The 19,053-nt window shown below is 41.5% G+C and overlaps 3 protein-coding genes across 3 annotated transcripts; 1 reads left to right on the top strand and 2 right to left on the bottom strand.

Moving 5' to 3' along the window:
- Window positions 1–270: 270 nt before the first annotated feature.
- LOC135643074 (PTI1-like tyrosine-protein kinase At3g15890) lies at window positions 271–1,934 on the bottom strand. The gene is made up of 4 exons (XM_065159629.1): window positions 1,733–1,934; window positions 1,510–1,654; window positions 1,163–1,425; window positions 271–1,085 (listed from the first exon to the last, which is right to left on the bottom strand). Exons 1-4 carry the CDS (start codon window positions 1,786–1,788, stop codon window positions 596–598), a joined length of 954 nt encoding a protein of 317 aa, XP_065015701.1. The 5' UTR covers window positions 1,789–1,934; the 3' UTR covers window positions 271–595.
- Window positions 1,935–5,616: 3,682 nt separating this feature from the next.
- LOC135582103 (uncharacterized) lies at window positions 5,617–12,943 on the top strand. Its single transcript, XM_065160299.1, has 14 exons — window positions 5,617–6,149; window positions 7,451–7,584; window positions 7,720–7,869; window positions 7,962–8,073; window positions 8,178–8,523; window positions 9,015–9,228; window positions 9,387–9,476; window positions 9,933–10,188; window positions 10,320–10,447; window positions 11,352–11,450; window positions 11,548–11,595; window positions 12,146–12,256; window positions 12,345–12,435; window positions 12,618–12,943. Exons 1-14 carry the CDS (start codon window positions 5,870–5,872, stop codon window positions 12,716–12,718), a joined length of 2,160 nt encoding a protein of 719 aa, XP_065016371.1. The 5' UTR covers window positions 5,617–5,869; the 3' UTR covers window positions 12,719–12,943.
- Window positions 12,944–14,836: 1,893 nt separating this feature from the next.
- LOC135642659 (uncharacterized) lies at window positions 14,837–17,689 on the bottom strand. The gene is made up of 2 exons (XM_065158970.1): window positions 17,459–17,689; window positions 14,837–15,538 (listed from the first exon to the last, which is right to left on the bottom strand). The coding sequence occupies exon 2, from the start codon at window positions 15,534–15,536 to the stop codon at window positions 15,009–15,011; it is 528 nt and encodes a 175-aa protein (XP_065015042.1). The 5' UTR covers window positions 15,537–15,538; window positions 17,459–17,689; the 3' UTR covers window positions 14,837–15,008.
- Between the last annotated feature and the right edge of the window lie 1,364 nt (window positions 17,690–19,053).

Raw genomic sequence — 19,053 nt, 5'->3', positions numbered from 1 at the left:
TGAAGCTGATACTAGTGGCACTGTTTCTAAACGCTGGATGTTTGGTCAAAGCCATCACGAGCGGAGAAAAGATATTAGGCAACATATGCAATGACTTGGGAGTTCCGAGCGGATTCTGTGATACATATGGAAGACCAGTCTTGAATCCCCGTATCTACTTTGCACCATAAAGCTCGAATCATCTATGTCAGCTTACTCAGTGCAAATCTACAGAAGCTAATTTAGACTTTGTGAACTTTAAACGAACAGTCTGATTTTGGCTGGCGGAAGCTTTCTCGGTCCATAGGTTTTCTGGAGAGTGGAAGCGTTGACTACTTCAGATGGGTTTTCCAAAGACTTAGGGTTTGGAAAGAACTAATTAGAAGCATGTAGAAAAGTGTTGCATTGAATCCTCTAACATCGACTCAGCCAATATCGATCATTGAAGAGTTTTTCCTTCAATCATCGTATTTGTTACATGATTTCAATTGTGTATCGAACTCGATCATCATCAGTGTCCTGCAATCCACAGACGCAGGGACCAGGAAGAGGAGCTCATCCATTACCCCATTCTCGAGGTTTTCCTCTCGAGCATTTCCCATGCCTATCTCCATCATCACCGACCTTTCAGAAGCGCCACCACTTCCTTCATCGTCGGTCGGTTCTCGGGGTTGATATCGGCGCACCGCAAGGCGATAACCACCGCATCCTGTAGCTCGTCTTGCTTGAACCTTCCGCCGAGCCGAGGGTCTGCAATGCGGTCCCATGCACCGTTCGCCGCCAGGGGCGATGCCCACTGCACGATGTCGCGCATGACGCCGCCGGACAGCTTCTCGATGGGCTTCCTCGCGCTCACGATCTCGAGCAATAGGATGCCGAAGCTGTACACGTCGCAGCTCTCGGAGACCTTCCCAAGCATGGCGTACTCCGGTGCAAGGTAGCCTAGGGTTCCCTTCACCCTCGTCGTCATGTGGCTCACTCCCTCCGGTATCAGCTTCGCGAACCCGAAATCGGCCACCTTGGGGCAGAAGTCTGCGTCGAGGAGCACGTTGCTGGCCTTGATGTCCCTGTGTATGATATGAGGGCTTGCCTCGTGGTGCAAGTACCTGAGAGAAAGCATATCAGGACATGCTCACACTCATCGTAAGAAGACGAATCAGATCATATCTCAGATCCGGCTTACGCTAGTCCTTCGGCGGCTCCGATGGCGATCCGCATCCTCGTCCGCCAATCAAGCAGCACTTCGGCAGAACGACGGCCATGGAGATGGCAGTGGAGGCTGTTGTTTGGCATGTAGTCGTAGACGATCAGCCTCTCCTTTCTGCCTGCAGAGAATCCTCTAAGGCTCAAAAGATTCTCGTGCCTCACCCTTGCAAGAATCTCGACTTCGATGGCGAATTCCATCTCCGCCTTGGCTGTCATGGCTTTGAGCCGCTTCACGGCAATCTACATGACTTATTCCGCATCGGAAGTAAGCAAAAACTGGTTTCTAAGCCATGACAAATTGTGGAAGGATGGCAAGCCACTTACCTCTACTCCTTTGCTAGTTCTACCCCAGTAGACAGCACCAAAGCCGCCTTCTCCGAGCTTGTTCCCTTGGTGAAAGTTCTCCGTGGCATGGATCAGCTCCCTCAACCTATAGGTTCGCCAAGGATGGCCATGGCTCTCACTCGATCTGAAAAGAACCAGTTGGAATCAGAAAAATCTCGCCACAAAGTATAGTAATAATAGAAATATATAACAGGCGCAGTACCTTCGTGAGGCCTCCTGTTCGCCAAGTGAGAAGCAGCAAAGGCAACTCTGAAGCATCTAGCCCTTAAGAAGATGAAGCCCTTGGAATCCTAAGAAGATGAGGAGCAGAGCAAAAGCTAGGCTACACTAAGGACAATTTCATTTGCCAGCTCAAGGCACTTCGAACTCATATAGAGAACCTTGCTTCCGTATCGTCAAACTCTTCAGTACTCTTTGTTAGTCTACATTTCTGGATCTAACGCAGCATATGATTTGCTCGACAGATTCAAAAAAAGTTTGCCGTACTCGTCTACGACGCGGTCTGACACCCTTTTTTCCCTGCACGACTTGCTCCTCGATACTGACTACATCCTATTAATCTTACTACTTCATAAGGTTGTGACACAGACCATTGAACAGGTCATACATAGAATGATGCATCCAGTTTTGTTCCAAGTCAACAGTCCAAGATCAAATATTCACGGCACAGATTTCTTCAGACTTCTCCTTCGTTGACTTTGTCGCTTCTGGGAAATCCCTAACCGTTAGTTGCTAATCGACGCACTTCTTCAAGTTTGGAGAATGGCAAGTCTAACTTTGGTGCTACAGTTGTACGCGAGTCAAAGAGTTCTTATCTAGCATTTGAGCATGCAAAATGAATGGATGCAGTTCCACTCCTGTTTGCTAGTGAAGTTTGATCTAATGACATGGGGTCCAAACTCCAAAGCCCCCCATGTTTAGCATGTAGGCAGCCTGTTTAGTTGAGTCAACATCGTCTGAGCCGCGTCCACCGAAGCAAACGAGGGATGAGATGGACGGTTCCAAATGAAATTGGTGGGATCAACGATTAGGATGTGAAGTATCAAACGTGTCCCGTCATGGACCCACCGTTCCTCCAGCTACTTCGTTTACCCATCCTTTGAAGTAGCCCAAGACGTTGAATGAGGTCGCTCGATTTAGTGGGCCCGAGGACGATGCATCGAATGACCGATCGAAACGAGGCCGGTGGGTATGTCCCAAAATTAAACGTTGTCGTCGCCCTAAATTTAAAGAACCGAAGCGCCTTCCCCGTCTTTTCGGCGATCCCTCTTCTCCTTCCGGATCCCTCATCCCATGGCCACCACCTTTCCGTCTCCGCCGACGCTCCTGCCGGTGAAGATCCAGCTCCCCCGGACGATCGCCGCCACCGCGAGGGTCGCGGCGGTGCCCTCGCCGCCCGGTGACGCGAAGCGGCGCTGGTGGGCGCCGCCGTCTCGCACGGCCCCGCGGGAGGTCCCCGTCTCGGAGGAGCCGGATGCGACGGCAGAGGGAGAGTCCGCGGCCGCGGCAGCGGGCAGATCGAGGCTGACGGCGGAGAAGGCGAGGGTGCTGAGGCGGGAGATGAGGGCGACGGAGAGCTGGCACGACGCCATGTACCGCTCCGCCATCGCTTCCCGTCTTGCTTCCCCCGATCAGATCTAGACTCTTCGCTCCCATCCCCTCCCGTCCCTCGTCGTTCCGCCTCGTTCAGAAACCCCACGAATGGGCTTTTGGATTTCTCTCTCCTTTTACCTTTTTTTGGGTGTGTAAAAAGGATTATCGCAGGTGGGAGGGACGTAATATATGTGAATCTGCTACTACTTGTCTTCAAAATGCGTGCTAATTACCTTGAAGTTAATCTATCGGAATTGTCTGAGACAAGGCTATTTGAGCTCGCAGCCGATGCTAACTAGTGTTGTTCTTGGTGATTAAGGATCATCAATATCAACATTTTCTAAACTTCAATTATTAATGGATAAAGAGAGAGAGGGATTGAGTGTGAGATGACGTGGATGGAAAGCGAAAGTAGTGCTGCGTGTCGTCATATTTGAGTGGGCTGTGCTGGTTCGTGATTGAGAGGGAGGGTGACTTCAGCGTACATGCAGAGCTGGATGGCTCATCTTAATAAATGGATTAGGATGTTGTCACCGTCAGAATAAAGCTGATGATGATATATATATGTATAATATGAAGCCTCTAAGTCAATAGGCCTATCCATAAATATATGGGCCATTAAATCCATGGATCCTCCCTCCCTTCGAATCTCCATTATACCATTTTTACGACATTTTTTTTATGTTTATTATTTTTATTTCTAATTTCCGGTTCTGTTTGCTGTCGCGAAGCATTTCGATCAGCGACGGGAACCGGTCTCATCGTCCTCCTATGGCGAAAGGCTCTACGCCGCCTCGACGGCGTCCTCCTCTCCGGCCCTCCCCTCCCCTCCCCGCCTTAAGCCTTCTTCCATGACGCGGTCGCCTACTCCCTCTTCGATAGCGTCTTCGCGCTTGCCCTCGCTCCCGACTGAAGCGGCCGTCGGCCGCACCGGAAGAGCCAGATCGGCACCGCCGCAAGAGCTTCTTGATGACGTTGAAGATCTTGATCACGTAGATGGGCTGTACACTGATGGACTGTGCGGATAAGAGGATTGGATGAGTGGAGATGGGTTAATTTCATATTAACCTTAACCTCAAGTAGTTAGACCTTTTAGTATTCTAATTTTTAAAATTAAAATTTTATATTAAATTTATATAGTTATAAAAATAAAATATTGAATCTTTGGAAGATATATATAACATGTGATAGTACCTGCATAAATAAAATAAAAATAACGATCAAAAATATAATTTTAATATTTTAATTATATATTTATTTATTATGATTTAATTGAAACTTCTTAATTAGACTATTGTGGTGGTGGCGAATGGTAATATTGTTGGGAGCCATGAGTGACTATTGTGATGGTGATCGGTGAGAATGACCCGATGATTGATCTTGCCAATATTGATTTGAGCATTGATGATTGAGGTGGGGATGACGATCGTGATAGTAATGGAGTTTGAGGAACTTTCTATGACTTCTTATAAGAAAGGAGGAGGAAGAAAAGGGAGAACATCGATAGGAGTTGATGCAAAGGGAGTCGAGGAAAATGACGAGGACGATGGTCGCTCTACATCGTCTTACAATTACATCGGTGTCGTTTTGTATATGCATTGATGAGAGGTGAGGCAAAGACCTTGCATCCTATCGACGCAAATGCAGAGCAGCATGGCGCTAACGCAGATGTAGAATGGTGTTGGAGGAGGAAGAGGAGAGAGAGTGAGCAAGTGGAGGGTGTACCGATCGACGTCCTCCACCAGCTAGACCTCGGAATGTTCGGTTGAATGAGATTGTGGGTGCTTTGTAAGTTGTTGCTTGGATTGCGATTGGGTTGCTCGTCTATGGCTTCCAATCCATGCCAATTATGCAGTTGCCTCGTTTCACTGCCATCGTAATGGGTCTATGACGATGACGACATGATCGTGTGGTGGGACAGTGGATTTGGGATGATGACTCATCGTATTTGTAGCAAGGATAGATACAAGTAGCAAGTCGAGGTTGTCATCAGCGGCTTACTTAAGGAGGTTGGCATGATAGATAATGTAAGTTATGTGAAAGGTGAGCCAATGTCAATACAATTCAAATGGAAGACATAACTACAATGAGAGAGGCGATGGAGCTTCTCATCATCCCCCAACTCGTTGAGACACACCGCACACTCAAACGCCTCTTTCATCACCAACCTCAAAGTATGTCGGTATAAGGAAACTTCTTAAAGATCTCCCCTATTACCATTAAAATCAGGTTACGCCACCTACAATGTGACGATATCATCATCCATTACCACTACAATAGTTGGTATTATAACAAAATATAATTAAGATATTAAAATTATTATTTATTTATTATTTTCGTATGATTTGATTTTTTATTATTATGTGTTATATTTTTTTATTAATAAAATTGATAGCGATAGGATAAAAAAATTAAATATATAAAAAAAGGTAAAACGGGTAACATTTAATTAGCCGAGTGAGAGCGACGATGAGACCAGGAGAGTATCCTGAATCGAAAAGGGTAAACAGGGCCACAGCTTGAAGGGACACATGTTAGCCGTCGCTCGAGGGTCTCTGTCGTCCTTGCCCGCTCTCTGGTCTCCGTTCTCAGCCACAACCTCGAGAAGGCTGCCTAAAGATCTCGAGCTCGGAAAAATTCTCTCTTCCACATAAATTAGGACCAGCCCCCACCGCCACCCACCATAGAGGAACCCTAGCGGTTATCAGTCCCCTGGCGCCGTGGAGGTTGATGGATTGCCTCCACCATGGCGCTGGCCTTCTCCCTGCGCCATCACCCCCGTATCGCTTCCCCTCTCCGCCCCTCACTTCCTCGTCCCAGGCCCCGCCGGCTTCCCTTCTGTGTTGCCTGCGTGAGGCCCTTGGCTTCTCCGGCTCCGGGGCAGGGTGAGGCGGCTCGCGGCGGGTCGGCCTTGGTGTGGTTCAAGAATGATCTCCGCGTTGATGATCACCCTGGCCTCGTGGCCGCCGTGGCTAAGCACGAGACGGTCGTCCCGCTTTACGTCTTCGATCACCGGATGTTGTCCGGTCAGTTTCTGTCCCCTTTCTCTTACTTTTGCGGCTAACAAACTCCCACCGACAAACCCGACACATCCGTCGGCTGTTCTAGTTCAACCTTGTTTTTTTCCTTAGAAAAATGACGTTTTGTTGCACTTCTAATATTTTGACGTAATTAACAACTCAGTTGTTGTATGGATTGCGGCCAAGAGAATATTTTTGATGTGTAAGTCAGGAATCAGATTTAGCAGGTAGGAACTGACCAAGAACAAGATACATTGGATGCATAAAACCAGATGACATTTTTTCTGATTGCTAAGCAACCCGTATGTGCAGAAGAGAATCTCACAAAACTGTCATTGTAGTACTGCTCTGTGGGTCTGAGTTGAATTTTTCTTTTTCTTTTTGTGAATTGGAGGTTGTTATTATGGTTGGAATGTAGATGTCAATGACAACGTTGAAATGAATTTAATTTAATTGTTCCAATAGAAAGGGTAGAACTTGGAATAGCTTGCACAACAAAAGACGGGTCAATTCATTCTTTTTATGGTGATTAATTCATGTACAAGAGAGATCATGTGATACATGATTAAGGAGTGAGCCATGTTTAAGTTGACGAAAGGGAGAGCAATGAGATGGAATAGTTGAGAATGAGAAAGTTACAATGTCTTACGTCTAAAATAAGTTGTTTTTAAAGAAAATAGTAGAAATGGGTTTGTGCAACAAACCTACCCACTTAAGATTTAAGGAACTTGTTGTTTTTGTTGTTTCTTGCCAGATACCATTCCATAGCAGGTTTTTTCGGACATTTTCTAGGCTCAGAAGGAACCGCAATAATGACAACTACTCTAGTTTCATTATCATCAATCTTCTCTTTGATTGCATTTTATGAAGGACTTAGAGTAGTTAGTATCAGAATGAAAGCCAGGAAAGTCAGAATGGTTAAGTAGAGGGGACAGTGGGCAGGATTGCGCTGAGTAGTCTAAGAATGAATCATTATTTGAGCGATACTTCTTTGTTGGGGCGAGCTCAAACCACAATAAGATTGTTCCTTTATGGCCTAAGTGTCAAGGGCATCAAGTATGTTAACAACCATTTTGGTTGCAGATGAGAATGTGTATGTTAACCTCCTCAAGTTCACGGTGGTGAGAGCCTCGCGCATCGGACCATCTTTATGATAATGAAACTGTAATAGGAAAATCTTGCTGATGTGCATACTTTCTTTGTGCAATTAGGTGTTGTAAATAAAGTTATTTCCAATAGAAATACTTTTGAATTTGTTTAAAACAAAGCAACTTTGTTGTTTTAATTTGTTCAGTTTTTATATGCAGATCTTTCTGATGAAATGAGAGAGCTACTTCTTTTCTCTGTGAAAGAACTCAAGGAGCTGCTTAAGGGTCAAGGATCTGATCTGCTTCTTGGCTTTGGAAGCACTGAAGATGTCATATTAGAACTTGTAAATAAGGTTGCTAAACAGGGATTAATGTCATGTTGTACCTCACTCTGCAAATAGATGTCAGATTTGTTTTGTGGACTCTGCATGTGCAGTACTTCATCTATGCTAGCCCCCTGATTTATCTTATCCCTCAAAGTGTTTCAGGTAAAGCCGAGTCACATATATGCAGAAGAGGAGGTAGAATATAATCTTCGTAAGCTGGCCACTACTGTCGAATCATCTTTATCTGCAGTACCATTCTCATGGGGAAACCCTGAATTTATCTTTTGGAGGACTCCCTTTTATGATTTTAAGGTAGTTCAGTTTGTACTTATATTTGATTTTTATATGTTTCAGGTCTATTTTATTTCTGTAATATATCATGTTACTGCTTGATGTCTGCCCAGAATTTAAAGGAATTATCTGCATCATACCATGAGTTTACAAAACTGAAGCTGTCTATATCTCTTCCAGTGCCAGCTCCGACCATACCTGTTTTGAGCATGGAGTTGAAAACTAGTATGCTTTTGAGTTCCTTGATGTCATTTTTGTCAAATGTTTGTGTATGTGTTGATGGGCGAAATGGTATTTGTTTTTCATATAATTGTGAATTTTCTTTTCAGGTGCATTACCGTCTCTTGTTGATGTAAAGAACTATCTGGATGGTGCACCTTGTCAGTCAGATGACAGCTGGATTTCTCTTAAGAAAGCTTCACCTATGTCCATATTAAAAAGGAATAGGAATCAAAATATTATGAAAACTGATCCTGCTGAAAGGGGCGAATATTATGATGAAAAGGGAAAAGAAACCTCATCGACTTTCAACAATGTGCGAAGTACAAAAATTTCAAATTCCATGTTTGTGTCACAAGAGGGGAGTCTGGTGAAAGGTGGAACAAACACTGTGTTAAATGCTCTTGCTGCTTATTTGCGATATTTAGAAGGAACAGCAAGGGATGATTGGCAAGAGTATGTAGTTGGCTTGCTTCTTTATATTTTATCCATTATCTTGGTGAAAATAGGCACTTATCATTCACTTTCTCTGGGTTTACATAGGTTACTCTAATCTTGTAGGAAAGTTGTTGGGATTTCCCTGATCTTACATAATCTTAAAATTTTTTCAGGCTGTCATTTTCCCATCCAACCAAGGGAATGTCATGTACATCTTTTACGTACAGCTTTTGTATTCCCAAAAAGAATATATCTGAAACGTCCTGTTCACTAACGATGTCCTGGATACATGCAAGTCCTAGATATTAGGACAAATATTTATCTTTTTTGTGTCTAACTAAATTACAAAATATGTAATTAATTGCTTGCCGATATTTGTTACATTCTGTGCATTGCTATCTTTGCTACAACTTGTGACTTACCTAATATTATCAAGCATGATCATGCACATTTTATTTTATAAGATTCAGCAGTTTTGTATTGCCTGATTCATTAAATTCAATAAGTAGGTTGCATGACAAGTTACGGAAAGCTGAAAGAAGGACGGGAGCCTCATTCAGTGCGTTGTTTGGTTCTGCCCTTTACTTTGGAACTATATCTCGAAGGAGAGTGTACTATGAAGCTATAAAGTATGAGAAAGAACGCAATGGAGGCTTTCTATCACCATTTGGATATTCAGCACCTACAGTTGCAGCAGCAATTGATGCTGTTTGTTCCATGGAGGTAGGACCTTGGGGTTTATCAACCTAAAATGTGTGAAGTTAGTTTTTTTTTTTGTTTGTATCTGCATTTTGAGATTTGGAAAATCATATGACAACTGCAAACTACATCTTTAAGGTCAATTTGTTCATCTGTCTAACAATGCACTGATCATGCAACAGTGGTATTCGGTTCTGGCTTTGAAAAGCCAAATATGCAATGAAGGAGTGTACCCCGTTTGGATTTGGAGATGGAAAGGTCATTTTATTCAGGTAATTTGTGAGCACAAAGTTTTATTTTTAATTTCCTATCTTGCTGCCTTCTTTCCTTTATGTCAATAAAACTACACAGATCAGCACTGAATGTCCAATAAGGCATGAAAATGAAGTATCACAGGTCAATCTCTTTAAAATAAAATGGAAATGAAGTTGGTCTGTCCTGTACGTCTGAACTGGTCCTGTCCTGAACATTTCATAGATGCTGCAAGCTTGATTTTCAACTGGAAGCCACGGAGGGTGTCAGAAAAAACATATTAGTTTCAGGAGTACGTGTAAAGAAATAACTTATGGTTTTTGTTTCTTTACCCTTATTTTTTGAGTCACAGTGAAGGTTTTGCACATTAGTAGGTTTGATATTGGTCATTATGCTAATTGTTACATGACATGTTATTTAATCAGGCCATAAAATACTTCCATGTGCATTCTCATTTACAATAATTTTGCCTTTAGTACACAGCCGTTGGCAACGAAGGACCTGCAGCTCTTCTTGTTCATGGTTTTGGAGCTTTCCTGGAGCATTTCCGTGGCAACATATCTAACATTGCTGATGGTGGACATCGGGTTTGGGCTATTTCGCTGTTGGGTTTCGGGAAGTCAGAGAAACCAAATGTCATATATACTGAACTTTTGTGGGCAGAGTTGTTGAGAGATTTTATTGTTGATGTTGTGAGAGAACCTGTTCATCTCGTTGGCAACTCGTTAGGTGGTATGTCTGAGCTCATGATAGTGCAACGATCTACTGAGTGATTGTATCTAATATCAATTTTTTTTTTCACTTGAGTTGCACTTCATTATGAATTTGTTTGGAAACTTCTTAATCCAACACTTTTTTTCCAGGTTATTTTGTTGCTACAGTTGCAGGTCTATGGCCTTCTCTGGTGAAGTCTTTGGTTCTTATTAACACAGCTGGTTCGATTGTTCCCACGGTTTCGTCTATTCCTTCAGTTGATGTAAAGCTGATTCAGGTTCTATATCAGTCACAATTGTGTAGTTGCATCTTTCGTAACATACTAGAGTGTTACTTTTCTTGCTCATGTCGGTTAAAACTTCACATTTTATGTTGCATTTTGTCAGATCTGGAATGCTTTGCATGAAATTGTATAAAATATTGGCTATGTACAGAATTTGTTGGAATATGATATACTGTAGTTTGAAGTTTATCATTACATTTCAACTTATCTAGTCAATATTTACTTTTTTCAGCAAATAAGTATTTAAATACTTTTAATTTAATTAATACTATTTTTTTTAATGAACTCACTGATGAAAAATCCATGTAGCCAACCTCAAATAGTTATCATTATAGCTTGTTGTTGATGATGATGATATTCTGAACCAAACACAACAGAATTTGTTGGAATATGATATACTGTAGTTTGAAGTTTATCATTACATTTCAACTTATCTAGTCAATATTTACTTTTTTCAGCAAATAAGTATTTAAATACTTTTAATTTAATTAATACTATTTTTTTAATGAACTCACTGATGAAAGATCCATGTAGCCAACCTCAAATAGTTATCATTATAGCTTGTTGATGATGATGATATTCTGAACCAAACACAACCTTAGAAATTTGAACAAATGTCTGCTATGTCGAAAGAATTGACACCTGCTACGTTAAAAGAACCGAATGTCTTGATATGTCACAACCAATACAATCAATATGGACAAGCATCTGAGAAATAAAGCCTTGTCTTTAGTGATCGCTTTATAAGCAAACCGTATTGTGTATTTAGTATTAGTAGTTTCTATGTGTTTATCAGATGATAAAAATAACACCATCTAACCTTCAGTGTTGTTGTCATCGTCTTTGTGAGAAATTTGAATTGTGAGGTTGCCAATTATGCATAAATTTGTTCTTTCAGGAAAGGAAAATATCTGGGCTTGCTTGGCTGCAGGCACAGCTGCTGTTGCTGTTCCTGAGGTCAACAGCTGGCAAGTTCATTGAGAAGTGTTACCCAACTGTATGTGAACCTTAAGGATTTTCCCTTGATCTTTTTCTTGCATAAATTACATGCCATTGACATATGTGCTGTGTATTTTGTCATTCATTTGATTCAGAACATAGAGCGGGTGGACGGTTGGCTTCTTGGTGAAATTCTCAGGGCTGTATCCTCATTTATGACTTGACAATTCTGAGAATTATTACGATGGTCTAATTTCTGAACTGTTATATCTGTTCAAAAATTAACATACCACTGCTTCCTTCCACCTGTGATGAATGCAACAAAAGTATTTCTGACCTCCAATTTATTGGAGCACTGAACTTCACTTACATCTTGAATATTAGATGTTGCCATAAAACTACAATTCTTATTCATCAATTTCAACTTTAGGCCATTGTTTGTACTCAAGGAATCCACGTGCTAAAAGGGTCTCTTTCATTAGGTACATCATGGATTGACAGTGGCGCACATTTTACAACAAAATTTTCTTTTCTTTTGTTTGTAATACTGACTTCTCATTTTTTACGCATTGCATTTTGTGCAGCTCAGACTTCAGACATGGAAATATATACATTATATTGGAGACTTAATTATGTGATATTGCTACTCATGCATAGCTATCTGTTGGTTAAGAATGGATACCTGAAATTAGGATGTGAGACATCTAAAGTTCAGATTCTTATAGGCTTTATATTTTCCTTGACCAAAATCAGTCATTTGATCCCGGTGCAGCCATTGTTCTGGAAAGTATCGTGACCTTTGATTTGTCTATTCCTCTTAATTACCTACTTGGCTCCTTTGGAGGAGAGGTATTGATTATACAAGTAAGTGCATGATAGATGAGTTGAGTTAAGAAGGCTCATGCGTGATCAGTTAATCAGCTGATGGTGCATTGTGTTCTTGACAAACCAGGGGATGAAAGACCCACTGACCAAATCCAAAGCATTCTTGTCCATGGTCAGGGAGCACTGCAACAAGGTCACAGTAAGTGAATTGGATGCAGGTAACTGGTTCAACCCTTTCTGAAGCAAAATCAGATCTAGACATAATTTCTGTTTGTCCAAAATTGGAAGGATGAGATCTTAAAGCCTTGTTCATTCAGATGATGATGATATATATTTTTTAGTTTAGTTGGATGGCAGTCCTATTCCGATATACACTCACTGTTTGATAATGTTGTTTCAGGTCACTGCCCCCATGATGAGGTGCCACAGAAAGTGAATTCAACATTAAGAGAATGGATAACCAGAGTTGAAAGCAGTCTACACATCTTGGAGAGAGCTTAATCTTCTGTACTGAACATTCCTACACAGTTAACTCTCTTTTTCTTCCGAGAAACTCAAGAGAAAGAAATATATATATCACCTTACATTAAAAAGCCCTCCTATTTGAAAATGAACAGAGTTTGGCAACAGATGCCTCTGCTCATCCAACTTCATCTAATTGAGGTGTTCCGATTTCCACGGTATTCCTTTTTAATAATATTATTTCACGATATTTGGATTTGATTATGAACATGCTGGTGATTCCGTTTCTGTATCAGTTCAAATGCAACCTTGCATACAACCTTGATATCTGGATTTGATCATGAACTCGCTGGTGATTCCTCTTCTGTATCAGTTCAAATGCAACCATGCATTCAACCTTGATATCTGGATTTGATTATGAACTTGCTGGTGATTCCTCCTGTATCAGTTCAAATGCTACCTTGCATACAACCCTGGTATCTGGATTTGATTATGAACTTGCTGGTGAATTCCTCTTCTGTATTAGTTCAAATGCAACCTTGCATACAACCTTGATATCTGGATTTGATTATGAACTCGCTGGTGATTCCTCTTCTGTATCAGTTCAAATGCAACCTTGCTGAGGACCGGCCTCGGACGGAGAATTAATATCCGACCAAGCATCCGGCTTCTTATTCCTGCATGAAATGTAGATGTGACCGTCTTCTAAGGTTGTAGAAAGCTAATTTTACAGACTACATTAAGCTGCCAATTGCAAACCACGTAACCAAATAAATATCACGGAAATGAATCCACTCGGCATCCAACATTCCTTGTAACATTTCTTTCGTTCCAAAATCTGTGTAACCAGTAATTTTCTGCTGCTAAAATACCGAAAAGAAACAGAAGTTCTTAAGCTCATGAACGCTTGTGATACATAAAAATCTTTCCTCACTTCAGCCACATCGCATGTTTACAGAAAATGAATAAGGAAAAAAATCCGGTTACTCAAGAAGAGAGAGAGATGGGACTTGAATGTGATGTCAGAAACATGCAGAAGTGTTCGACATAGCTTCGGGATGGAAACGTCAAGCTCTCTGCGCATCACTTGTCCTAAGATCGATATTTTGAGAAATTTTTTAATCTGATTCCTTTGACGCTTAAGTTAGTGATTGAAGTTTCTTTATAAGTATGATTTTTTTTTTTTTGAAAAAATAGCCCATTGGCATAGCGTCGATGATTATCTTTTATATCTTACTTTGGAGGGGATAACTTGTAACCGCTCCAACGTCCTTCTCTTAGCATTTTATCTATACGAGAGATATGAGGAAGACAGTCTTGAACGGTCTGCCTTGGACTTTTATCCATGCGGGTAAATGGGTGGGGAGTGACATAGACCTTTTTTCCTTCCACGATACCTTCCACGTGACGCTTATATATCGGATAATAGTTGGTTATTAATATATTCCTTATCAATTGTTCCTCTCAAGACATGTTTCAGGGCTCTTCTCGAGGGGCTCAGAGTCTGATGTTTAATTCATCTGATAGACCTATTGCCAACCTGCCCATTCGTGGCATCCACAAGATAGATGTTGGTCGGGCAGGTGTCTGAGTTTTCTCGACTCACATACCTTGATACCTTCTCTATCGTCGTATTTCGACTCACATACCTTGAGGTAATCCTCGGTGTTATGTCATAATATTTATTTTTTGAAAAAAATTCATATACACAGAGACCTCGGTCACTAACTCGAAGGCACAAGAGTATCTAAGGTGGTGACCGAGGTGGCTCTAAGACGAAAGTGTTAAACTCTCGAGGTGCCACTAGCTGCTCAACACTTTTGTCTTAGAGTCACCTCAGTCACCACCTTAGATACACCTGTGCCTTTGAGTTAGTGACCAATGTCTCTTTGTGTATATGAGTTTTTTTCGAAAAATAAACTCTATGACATACTTAGTCTTAGAGGGAACAATCAATAATCACTTTTTTTCGAAAAATAACCTCGAACAATCTACCTTGAACTTTTGTCCATACAAAGAGATAGAACGAAAGGCGACTTGAGCCATTTTTCTTCCATGATAATTTTCCCGTGACGCTTATATGTCAAATAATAATTGACTATTAATTATATTTTCTATAATCAATAATTCAAAGTACACAACAAACAATTGATTCAATGGTCACAGAAAAGGAAAACTTCTGTATAATCCAAGCTGATTGTTGAATGCAGGAAAGGAAATGGAGTTTTGGTTTCCAAGCTGTCTTCCGATTGGCGCTAGTTATTGAATCTCAACCCATTACAAGGAACCTTGTTTCCCATGGCTCGCATTCCCGGTGAAGCTTAGAACCCTATTTCGAACTGACCTGCAGCCTTGCCCGACGGGCACAGTCCGCAAAGCTTTTCACCACTTGTGCACATTTCAGAGGATTCGAGGCATGTTCCTTGTAACAGTTCAGGCAAGCATCTCTCTCGGCAGTACAGGAAATGGAGGAATTTTGGTGGGGCAACTTGAACTCCTTGTCCCGGAGCTCCTTTGCTCTCTGAGTGAGGTCCTGATTCATCTTGTCTTGATGCTTTTCCAGTTTCTCCACTGTTCTTTGGCTCTCCCGAAGGACAGAACGGATAGCTTCCAACTCTGAGATTGTAACTGGGTCCGGAGGGGGCACCGGCATGAACAGGGGAGGCTGGAGGGGCCATCCCCCGCTCGGGCTGCTTTTCTGTGTGCTGGGAACTGGCTTGACATTGTTCTGAGGCTGATGCGGTTCCTTTGAAATCTTTGGCTTGGGTTTCTTGGTTTTCTTCTTCGCTTTGTCATTACCACCAGCTAGTTGATTGATCAAGTCTGAGCTTATCTTTATTGTATATGAATCCACCATTTCTGCATGCAACAGAATATTCCATTCTTACGAGTCAAATTCAACTCAAAATTAGTGCTACATGGGCACTCTGAAGAATGCATGCAAGGTCAGTTGTAGATAACTGGCACCATAGCAAGCATCAGAAGCCCATCCTAGGCTAATAACATAACCTCACAATTTGTAATGCTATATAACAAGCAAAATGTTACAATAAATATTCTAATATTAAGTGTTCTGTCAACAATTTTGTACTTTTTAACATATATTCCACAACAAAAATGAAAAAATACAACCTAAACAGAATTGTTAGGAAAAAAGGACAGATCTGGTGCACAGGACCCTCTCCAATACTAAGTGTGGGAAACATTGATGTCCGTGATCTTATCGCTATGAGCAGAAAAGGTGTTTCCACAACTTGCTAGTCACCCAAGTTAGAATGGAACACAACTTTACCGTGGCATCAAGATTGTTCCAATATCTCTCTTGTTTACACCATGAGATACCCCAAAGGTCTGGTGAAGCAGTAAGGTCCTAAAATAGCACTAGGTTAGACAACAAACGAGGGACACAGAGACCACGGATGATGTACGGATCCCTAATCCTAAAGGAATAGACCTTAAATTGCTGCAAGTATTCCTGGGCAAATTATCAGCTAGTTTGTGGAGAAGAATATTAGAAATGACCAAACATTGATCAAAGAAATCATGATGTGGGATTAGTAAACACAACTTTGGCAATCGTTATCTTATCACGCAAAAGAACTACAAGTACAAATGTACTTTGTTCTTCCTGAATCTTCATATTCTCTCCTTAAGCATCTTCCTGAATTTCTTCGGTTTGTTTAGGATTTGATCGGATGAACAACCAAGGGTGGTGACAAAATTAGGTTCAGGTCTAGTTTAAGTAGGATGAGATTTGGACATACTGCATAACTGCTAGACCCAAGACATCAAAGCTTGTCTGAAACCTAATCTGATTCTTTCTTTGGACAATTCAAGCCATCCCCGATCGACCTAAATTCTTGCTGGACATGCAAACATACAAAACTAGTCTATACATTCATATGTAAAATTTGACATACAAGAGACCGGTAACATGTGTTCGTTTCTTCATCTGTTCTTCTACATTAAGCAATATTCTCAATTTAGTCGGTTGGTCAAAAGACAAATCCATCACGCAATTTTGTTGTCACAGAATACGCTGCTAGCCCTATTTATACAGGACAAATGGATACAGCAGCAAGACATTTCCTGGATCTGGACCCTAGAAATCGTCCATCTTGGTTCATTTCAACCACAGGAATCTCGTTTTCCTGTTTTACATGGTATGTGACAAGCACTCATCCAACAACTTCAGTTTACATCATCAATACACCAAATAAACCTCAAATATCCCACTGAAATCCAAACCAAACGAGCCCTAATTCATCCCTACTGGGTCTCACAGTTGGCAATAATAGAATAGCACTACCGATTACCAATCCCTCGGCTCACGGCTTGGATTGCACACGGCAAAGCTTTGAAGACGATGCTCGAGCAATTTATAGAGATGGGGCACCACGGACTGCAGTCAAAAGGGGAGAATAGAGTGAAATCCATCATGTATTCTACTCTCATCAAATATAGTCTAGTGTTCGGGACCGGCCTTCACGGCTTCTATTCCATCGGCCATCTCTAGGATTCGGAAGATTCGCGTTGAAGAACAAAAAACAGAGGAATTCTAGGGTTATCACTCATCACCGCCAAGGAAAAAGCAGTCATAATCATCGGATCAAGAATCATAGTAGTAGTAGTAGTAAACAGGACTCTTGAGCAAAGATCTGAGACCCGCATTCCCCCGAGTCCCAATAAAAAACCACCCCAAGAGGGTCAATTTGCAACGACCAAGCCGACCGAAGCCATCAAGAAATCGAGCGCGCAGGGAAATAGAGAGGGAGGTACCTCCGGGCGAGCTCTCGCTGGGGAGGAAGCAAGAGGGACTCGAGAGAGCGGAGGCGGCGAGACGAGAGCTGGGTCTTCCTTGAGGCCAGCGAGGGAGACGCCGCCGGATCGAACGGCACTTCGCCAAGGGAATGTATTCGTACGCACACGCCACGTTCCGCCCCAAAAGTTTCGTCGACGTCGTCACCTCCTCTCACGAACCCCATCCATCTCCGCCTCATCCGTGGCCCCCAACACAAGCAGACTCGTGATGTGGTGGGTCTTGTCACCGACGAAACGAGCGCTTCGTGAACTCAGCGCGTGTACACTGAAGACTGGCCCTTCAGTGGGCCGAAGCCTGCTTAGGTTGGAGGCCCAATTAAGAATAGTTGAGCCCACATCCAATCATGGACGGGTTATGTAAAGCCTGATGACATGATACAATGAAATCAATTTACAGTGCTTGAATTCAGCATGATATCAGAATTTAGGGTTTCATCAAAATCTAAAAAGGGAATTCTGATTTTGTTTAAGCTTATCAAAGACTAAACCAAAGCCGAAATGAGAATTATACTATGGTTTGGAAGAAAAAGAAAAACCCTATGAGAATTATCAATCGATAGAGAATATATTTGGTAAAACTCATCCTGCTAATGCAACCAGACAGAGGAAGAGATACATTTCAATACCTTTCTATGCTTGCAGAGGGTCACTGTTTCTCTAATATCTTTTATATTTCATCACTCTCAGCTAGACATTGTTGTATCTATAAGCTTATCAAGTCAGATAGTTGGAGACTGAGCTTTGAACTTGCAGAGGGTCACTGTTTCTCTAATATCTTTTATATTTCATCACTCCCAGCTAGACATTGTTGTATCTATAAGCTTATCAAGTCAGATAGTTGGAGACTGAGCTTTGAGCTTGCAGAGGGTCACTGTTTCTCTAATATCTTTTATATTTCATCACTCTCAGCTAGACATTGTTGTATCTATAAGCTTATCAAGTCAGATAGTTGGAGACTGAGCTTTGAGCTTGCAGAGGGTCACTGTTTCTCTAATATCTTTTATATTTCATCACTCTCAGCTAGACATTGTTGCATCTATAAGCTTATCAAGTCAGATAGTTGGAGACTGAGCTTTGAGCTTGCCTGATCATGGCTTCTACTTTAGAATTGACATACCACTGAACCTATAGACCAAGAACTAGTTCTAGCCAGTTTTTTTTTTTGGACCAGCTCAGAATTAAAAACACTGAATGCTGATATGTGTAGTTTATATATGATAAACAATATTTCTGGCTCACAAAGTCTGCTGGTAGAAAGATAATATTATTCTTTGTTTGCTAGTACTTTTTATCAATATACAGGAGGTCAGTCTACAGGATAAGCATTGAATCATTCTGACATTAGTATCCCTTTATTTTATTTTTGGTATAGAAAAATATGTATGCATATCATTTTCCTAAGATCATGACTTTATTATTATTATTATTATTTTGTTCTTGCTTCCTTCTTTCTAAGACATATCAGAACCGTGCATGGGTTTGATTTCTTCCTCTCCTGAGAACTGGTGTCTTCCAAGATCATGGCTAAAAGGGTGTGATATATATATTTATTA

The sequence above is a fragment of the Musa acuminata genome, chromosome BXJ3-7 (assembly GCF_036884655.1).
Source record: "Musa acuminata AAA Group cultivar baxijiao chromosome BXJ3-7, Cavendish_Baxijiao_AAA, whole genome shotgun sequence".
In the NCBI taxonomy this organism is placed as follows: Eukaryota; Viridiplantae; Streptophyta; class Magnoliopsida; order Zingiberales; family Musaceae; genus Musa; species Musa acuminata.
This window is presented reverse-complemented; position numbering and strand designations above follow the sequence as displayed.